This window comes from Barbatula barbatula (assembly GCF_947034865.1).
Source record: "Barbatula barbatula genome assembly, chromosome: 23".
Taxonomy (NCBI): domain Eukaryota; kingdom Metazoa; phylum Chordata; class Actinopteri; order Cypriniformes; family Nemacheilidae; genus Barbatula; species Barbatula barbatula.
The window spans coordinates 19,202,608-19,211,539 of record NC_136786.1 but is presented as its reverse complement, the minus strand read 5'-3'; the positions used below and the strand labels follow the sequence as shown (position 1 = coordinate 19,211,539).

Genomic DNA, 8,932 nt, shown 5'->3' with positions numbered 1-8,932 from the left:
GTATACTCACACTTCTAAAGCATCTTCACTGTTAGACATTTAAACATTGGCTTTAGATTCAAACAAAATTGTGGCCAATGGCATATGGCTGGTTGACAAAAATACTGTATGTGTCTTGCGGTGTGACAGCAAAAAACTAAACAAAAATCGAACAATGAAGATAAATCTCTAGTATTCTATTCTGTTTGTTTGTCATTCCATAGGACACGTGTACGGTAGATTTCTCGTATACAGCTGTTTTGACACTTTGTCCCGTTTCAGTTATTTGCAAATAAATCCAAGTAAAAAGGAATGATAAGTGACCTTGACTCATAGGTCAGGTGACCAAAAGTGGAAAGATGACATCATGGATGTTTGTGCACCAGCCATTGACATGAATGACATGCTAACAGAAGCTCTCCAGGTATTACACCTGCTGGGTTGTACAAATATATAAATAAAGCGATTCATGTTTTCCTCATGGGGACCAAAACATCCCATAAATACCCTCAAACAATATTCATTATACCCAAGTACTCCTTTTATAGAATAGACACCTACACAAAACCTTTCACTACGTCATACTTACAGTATATCCCCTTTTAGCACACGCACGCACACACGCACACACACACACAGCGAGCAACACACTGTTATAGCATCTAGCATCAGCCCCTCCTTCACTAATCTCCCCAAACATTCATTTGAGTAAAAAAAATCAGACATCCTCAGACATTAAGTCTTTCATTTCTCTCCAATCTTTTGTTTTGACTCGAGCGTTTCCCTCACGGAAAAAGCGCTTTGTGTCTAATATGGTCAGCGCCACACAATTACTCCCTCCAGTGAAAAGTGAAACAAACGCAGGGCAAGCAGAGCATTTTGCATTATCTGCGCTCCTTGGATAGTCTAACCATAATAACTGTAAGACAACGTCAAGCCCAGGCTGCCAAGCTCATCTAGCGTGCATTCGAACTTCACAAATGAAGTTTTACTGGAGGTGAAATGAGTGTTGGGTAATGGCGCTCAGATGCTGGACTGCTGCCATGTCTTCATGCACATTTCTTTGAAGAATATAAAGCACATGTATGAATATGTATGTACACGATATACGACATATGGGCAGCTGGTATAAAATTGCAAGCGGTTACAGTATCATCATTTCTAGAATTCAATGATTCAATGAGGACATTCACCTCATCAGTTATTCCTATAGTAAGTGCGACCCGCTCATTTTTTTGTGATTTACAGTTTTCTACATGAATTCATATTACATAATGTAAAGAACGTTCTCTGAAAATATAACCTTGATATCTTTAATATTGACTGATTGACATCATGTCAGAGATGGAAATCATAGTGAAATCAAACTTTTGATGCTCGTAAACTCAGAATGAGATTTTGAGACTTTTCAGGTCACAATAATACATATAGGCCTTTATGAGCTCATACTGTATAGAAGAATCTTCACCAAACAGAATTTTGTGTTTGTTAACAATAAAAAGTTCACAGACATGTCGTATAGTAAATACCCAGATTAAATATAAAGCCTATAAAAGTCTCATCACAAATATTACATCACAGATTTCGATGTCACCACTATTTCATTTAAAACTCTAAATGAAAATCCAAAATGTAAAGATGGAAATCCATACTGCGGTAGTTCATAGTTTAAATCTATTTTCTAGTTTATAGCGTATAGACTTAATCATTGAAGTTCAAAATTCTGATTTGGTTTGTTTGCAATTGTAAAACTGATCATGTTTAAAGAAGAGTGTTTTTCCTTTATATATTCTATAACATAAATACACAACAAATAAATCAGTAAATATGTATGCTGGGTTGGGTCAAAAATGTTGAGCCTAAGCTTTGAGTTCAATGAAAACCTTACATTTATAGGTTAATATGAATCAATATTTGCCTTGACACGAGACGCTTTCTTTACAGTGTAAATAAGTATATTTCTATCATTATTATTTGTCTCCCACACTGATCATTTTCTTTCAAGCGGAATAGAATCTGTTATTGTGGCCTATAGAAACCCCCATATTGTGAAACCAAAAGTACACAAACGTCCACACATCCGTCAGGCCCGAATCTACGCCTCCGTTTCTCTTCTGCGCTTTGCTTTTACTGTCACAGTGTAAGTATTAATAAAGAGATTTTGTCAAACGTAACTGGTGCTTAATTGCCGGCAGGGTGATCTGACTGAATCCGTCCTTCACATCCCGCATTGCTTGCTTTCTCTCTCTCTTTCCGTTCATCTCCATTTCATATCTTTCCCCCTTACTGCACCCATCGCATTGGCACCAAACCCTTCAAGATGTCCCCAGCAGGCTCGTGCATCGCTGGCCGCGTAGTAGACTGTGTGGTTTCCTTTAAACAGCTGTAATTTGTATTTCCAATCACTGTGCTGATTTCTGCTCATTATATCGCTGTTTCACACCGGTAAGTGAGCAAAAGTTTGGATTGATTGACTCTAATTAACTAAAAAACGTTCCGAGCCAGAGGTTTATTACCATGCTAGCTAGCCACAAATGTCAAAGACTTTCACAAATTATTATCCTGTTAAGATGAATGTGTGGGAGGCAGAGAAGTGTGGAGACAAAGAGAACATATATTATTTTCATGACGAATTTGTTTATCGGTCTAATTTCGTGTTTTCCTTTTTTCTACATTTCAGGTGCTTTTTTTCCAATTAAACACACACGCGCGCTCATCGGCATCTGTACACATTTCAAGGGTTGTCAACGTGTTTCAGCATGACGTCTGGGAGTTTATAAGTGTGTTTCTGGTAATTATGTGTTTCTTGCCATTATGAGGGACAAAATTAATCTTTGAACAGAAGAATGAAATCGCAGAATATGATTGGAATCTGATAGTTTAGCTAAATGCTTTGAATGGCTTTTTTACATGCTAGTAGTTTTTTATTTGGCTAGATGAGTGAACAAAGCATTTCTTACATCAACTATAAGTGCTTGTGTTTTAACTGATTTGTTTAGATGATTCACTGATTCTTTTCAATCATCAAATGCACTGGAAATGGAGAATCGAGTCGAATTTTTGCATTAAGAAATTTGTGATCTCAACAATATCTCGGACTGTTTTCAGAATAGCCAAGATGACCATTAGAAAGAACAATTCTCTTCAGATTCATTCAAGTCCAAATGATCTGAACCGTGTTGCTTACAAATTTAATTTGAGTCCTTTTAATCTTGACTAGTGATGAGTTGCTATTACTTAAGAAAAAGTTGAATAGGTTCAATTGTTTTATAAGTAATGTAAAACCTGTACATCGCAATCACTGAACATGTTTTACATCACATTATACTTTGTTTCTATTTTAATTTTCCCCAAAGGAAATAAAAACTATTTCATAATGTATTCACCCTTGTGGTTCAAAACCTGTATATGACTTTGAAATAGAAGATAATGGTGAAATGTTTGTGTTCAAACAAGGGATGTCAATGTTATTCTTCAAGATATCGTCTTTTGTGTGGTACAGGTTTGTAATGACATGAGAGTGAGTAAATATTGAAATAACATTTGTTTCTTTCATCACTATAATGACTTTACTATGAGCTCACTTTGAAACAGAAAAGCAGGTAAAGTAAGTGTGCGTGCATGCATGTGTGTGTGTGCGTGATAGAGTCGTCTGGCGGTATCTAACCCACTGTACGCTTTGATGCATGTTTCTGTTGAAATTAATGGCAGTGGTGTTTCCAGGCCCTGTGTCATTTATTTCAGACGATTGATCGGAGGCTGGAAGAGCAGTGGAATGTGTTTGGGAAGTGTTCTCATTTAAAATATGGCTGCCTGACCTGGAAGAGATGGCACAGAGACAATCCATCCTTCAAAAGGTGACCGAGGTGCCTGGAACGGTCAGGGAGTGCATGCGATAAAACACAACAATACACACAAAACACACATGTAATATAGTGATCATCTTTATTATTTTAAGTGCTTGTGGCCGAGACGGTTTATATTAAAGCATGGAAGGGGTTTGTCAAACACAACACAAAGATAAACCCTTGATGTGTATCATTTCCAGGTACCAAACCCAAATGGCACTTTTTTGTGTGGTTTAACCCATCATGTGAGTTTGTGTATTGGAAAATAAAGGAGAGGATGAACAATTATTTTGTAATTCTGTTTGGTGCTAGTGACAAAGAAATGACATACAGTACTAAACCATGGTAGACTTTGGTAAATCAGTGTAAGACATGGCTTCAGGTGGCTTAGCGTTTCTGTAATGGAAACAACAGCAATAAGACAAAGACAATGTTCAATAAATAATCATATTTATTATTAATACAAATCCCAGTAAATAATTAATTCACCGTTATGTTTTTGTACTAACTGTTGTCTGCTTATGCTTGACAGCACTCTACACATAAAGGTGCTTAAAAAAAAGCATCATCTTTATGGTTTATTTGAATGTTTTTGACATTTTAGGCATTGCAAAGAACCATTTGTGCATCAGAAAGGTTCTGTGGTTGTTTAAGCGTCTTTAGGGAGCTATACCTTTATTTTTAAGACTAAAGCAACAGAGACTTTAGATTTTAAAGCCAGAACTATATCTGGTTGTAAAAAGGTGTGGCAGGACTAGTTCGACGTTATTCCCTAGTGAAGACATACAGTAATAATCTCTTGTACTGTCTCTGCGGGTTTGTACAGTAGTGAAACGTCTCTCAGAAAGTTCTCTCTCTCTGCAATAAAACTTGTGCTTCTGTCAAGGGAATGAGTAACTACAAGCCCATTCATTCATGTCAAATGAATCTTTGCAGGGAATATACTTCACTTCCACATCTACAGTTTACCCAAAAACTGTCTGTGTTTCACAGGTAAAGACTCTTGACTTACAGACGATGCTTCAGTTGTTCTTTGCAGCTTCATCTTCTCATTGAGAATCACGTGTTGTTCCTGAACTGCCTGTGCTGTGGATCCTGAGAGATTGTAAAACTTCAACTATTTTATGGTTGTTCGTATTGTTAGTGGTTTGTGTCCTTGAATTGCAAAACAACACAATCGCATGTGAAAGGCGTGAATCTTTTATGATATTAGATTGTAAATCTCTATTGGGTTTTTAATGTACCGTATGTATGTTTGGGTACTGTGTTAGTTAGCAGTATTTTGTTAAGTTATTATGGCTTCTATCAAAACCAACCAACTGCAGTTTGATATTAATTGCAATGCACAGTAAAAAACATGATTTGGACTGAGTTATCTCATTGAATGGTGGTCAAAATGTTATAAATGAATATTCTACCGTTCATATATCAAAACTTCCTTTTTATGAGTGGACGCAGCAATCTTCATTCGCTGCTGGCCGCTCTTTGAGAATGACCCACTCAAGTTTGGTATCTATGTCAAGTTTAGAAATTCAGCTTTCGGTTGCGCCATCTCCTCTCAAAGTCATCACAGCGGTAAGCCCACAGAGAGAGCGTTAAAACAAACCTGTTACGTCTTAGCAACCACCTTTAAATGTGATTTTCACCCTCAGATGTTCAATCAGTTGTTACGCTGACGAATATTGTCCTATCCTAACAAACCACACATCAATGGAAAGCTGATGAAGCATTCATTCAGATGATGTATAAATCTCAAATTAAAAAAGGACCCTTATGATTGGTTTTTTGGTCCAGATTCACATTTATTCGTGACAACATAATCCCACTTTTTCAACACATCCCATTATTCCCTTCTGATGGCTTCTTGTCGATTTGAACTCCAACTTCAATATAAGTTTGGTGGCGTTTCATTTCACCGACGGAGACACACGGGTTAAAAGCACAGATAACAAAAACAAAAAGACGCACACACCACGAGAGCAAAATGAAAACTCATTTTTGTAAATGAAACCTATTTGTCGCCGGAGCACATCAGACTCGTGAAGCGGGGTAAATTAGAAGGCTTGCGTTTCCGTGGGGTTGCGCGGAACGCCAGTGGGTAGCGTTCATACAACATCCCTCTGTGCATACTATTTACCCCTGGATTGCTTCAGGCTAATGTCTCAATAATTTTCCCTCTTTTTTTCGCAGGTCCTTCCCACAAAGGACTTGACTAATGATCCATGGACAAAATGAAGCATTCAAATTTATTCATTAATCATTCATCTCCAGCTCATTGAAAATGCTAAACTTCCACAAAATTAAGATTGAATATTGAAAAGTGATTGAGGAAGACAGCTCTCTGAGCGGAGAGGGAAGAAAAGCACAAACAAGCAAGAAAGCGGGTGGAGAGCGAGACGCGGTGGAGACTGACCCCGGTGTGGTTATAGGGTAACTCAGGTATACTTTCCGCCGGTTAAGGTCAGAGGAGTTTAAGCAGGTGTAATGAGATCCCAGAATCTAGAGAAGCGGAGAATTTCTGTCAACACGGCCCCCTAATTATTCTCTTTTCCAATTAATGGTGACATAGATTAATTATCTGATGAGGCAAAGCCAATTGCAATCATTCACCCCGCTAAAATTAGATCATTCCTGACAGCACCATGAAAGTCACCTGTTTCATTGTTATGGATTGGGCGATGAGCAGTGGATAGAGGAGAGAGTGAAGCATGCTGGGGCTTTAAGTAAGTGGTGGGGTGCAGGTGACTGTCTTCACTACATCTGAACTGTAGGCGTCTGTCCGGCTGCCGGTCCAGTCGTCTGTCGGGCGAGCGGGAAGCCGGAGAGGCGGTAGATTGCGTTTGACAGCTCCTCCTGTTTAAATAGGCAAGCAAACGGAATGGATGAGTGTTCTGTTGGCTAATTAAGAAAAACACAGAGCTCAGATCACGAGCCATGCAGACGCTCAGACACATGGAGGTCTGGAATACCTGGAAAGAGAAGATAGTGTAGCTGGTGACCGCCGTATGGTCTGTTTGGGCCTGCTTAGGATTTCACGTGTGTTTGTGATTCTTCGCAAATATGAAAATTGTCATTTACACACCCTCAAGTCATCCCAGACGGATATGACTTTGTTTCATCAGTGGGTCATCGTTATCCGGGGATCAAATCTCATTGGTTCTCATGTGATTAGCTGTCATATGCGTTCCGTCACGTGACGTGTAAGAACCAATTAGATTCAAGATTAAACATGCTACCATCAACGTAGATATAAATGACTAGATCCCGCATTCAAGCGCTCCAGGCATGTAAACGTGTCCGCCATCTTGGAACAGTCCACTGACATTACTCACAATTGACCAGAATGCCCCAACACTGCGCAGCCATGGCTGTGAAAACCACAGGGATTTACTGTAAATTCCTGTAAAAAACCTTGTGTTAGTGTAGCAGATATAATGTTCGAGTTTACAAAACAATAAATATGTTTTGATAATCATACACAATCAGCTCGCAACGTTCCAACAACCTACGTAGAGCGGCCCATTGAAACAGATGCTAATGCCACGTCTAGTTATTTTTATCTATGACCATAAATATGGGATGTATCAAACAATAAGTAAGCTTGGCAAATTATATAATATTATTATCATTTTGTTTTCATTTGAATTACTTCAAAGATGGATGGATGGGATTTTTTTTGATTTGTCATGTTGACCCCAGATCATGATGGCATTTTAATGTTTTGCTTTCCAGGTCTTTTAAAATGTTGTCACTGACTCAAAGGATTTTTTTCTGGAACCTGTTTTAACTAATTGTCCTTGACCCCTTCTTTTCCATAAAAAGAGTCTATGGCAACTGACAAAAAAATAAGAGTTCAATATGAAAAACAATTATCAAAAAGTTAGTCATATGCATTTCTGACAACTCCAGTTTCCTTGAATACTACAGAATATAAAGCAGAATATTTCTTTGAAATGTTTAGGTATCATACGGGTTTGTAACAACATGAGGTTGATGAAATGAGGACAGATTTAAGTCATTTAGGGGAACTATTCATTTATATTTGGGTAATTGACAAACAAACCGTAATCTTGTCCTATAGTTTGACAACAACAACAATAAAAAAAAAAAAACCTAAGTGATATTTAGGGTCTTTGATGGCTTTATTTGACAGGACAGTACTGATGTTTGAGAGGGCAAGCAGGGTGAAGAGGGATGCGGGATCAAGATCTGAGACATGTGTTGGAGCACATCAACAGCTGGTTTTCTAAACGTTTGCTGTCACACATAAAACACATGTACGGTTTATTTGTCAACCACCTTTATACAGTACGAACGAGCAGAATGCTGCCAACACACTCCAACTTCTAACCAGTTAAACTTTCCCAGTCATGCCGTGGGGAACAGCGCCAGACTTTTATTTTGTAAGACGGGAGAAGACAAAGACAGGTTACGCTACACTCCTGTTGAAATGAGCGTGAGGGTTCAGCGCCCGACTGTTGAAAAAACCCTCAGCATCAGTTTTTCTATTAAACTGCCTTGCACTGTCAACCAGCTTGGGAATGTGAACCGGCTTAGCCATGCAGAAATTTTCTGACTAACAATTATATCAGAAACAAGATCTTGGATTACGGTCCCTCGAGAGCGGCGCGGTGGGCGTTCGCACCAATTATTACCGGCCATTCACAACTCTCCACCCTGCTCTCTGTTGTTAGCAATTGTCAATTATGCTTTCCCTGGTGTAAACTTGCATAACCCGGAACTGAGTGGCCGCTCTTGCGGCAGCGTTCCTAGATGACAGGCCCGTGCGCTTGCTTTCTGTCTTCCACGGCTTTCTACATCAGTAGAGCTCGCCGGGAATCATTTGTGACACATCATGGAAACTAGTTTTGACCACAGCGTTTAGGCGCTCGCGCTTTCATTTGATCTTTGCATTGATAGTAACAGCGTGGAAATATCAACCTACGTACGAGTGTGATGAAGTGAGGATGGTTTAGGATACTTTCAATAATATTTTGATTTATTCATAATCATTTGAGAATGAGTCGTCTAGTGGTGCGGCTGAATGTTCATATCATGGTGAACCATTTCTTTAACGTCCAATGACGTTATGCATTTAATGTCAA

At 38.7% G+C, this 8,932-nt stretch overlaps 1 protein-coding gene across 1 annotated transcript in view; it reads right to left on the bottom strand.

Moving 5' to 3' along the window:
• Positions 1 to 6,581: 6,581 nt before the first annotated feature.
• Positions 6,582 to 8,932, bottom strand: part of ccdc178 (coiled-coil domain containing 178) — a gene marked incomplete at both ends in the record, with an annotated part of 19,571 nt that continues 17,220 nt past the window's right edge. Inside the window, one exon of the mRNA XM_079447667.1 lies at positions 6,582 to 6,725. Within this exon, the coding sequence (XP_079303793.1) occupies positions 6,582 to 6,725 (144 nt within the window). The remainder of the gene's footprint in view (positions 6,726 to 8,932) is intronic.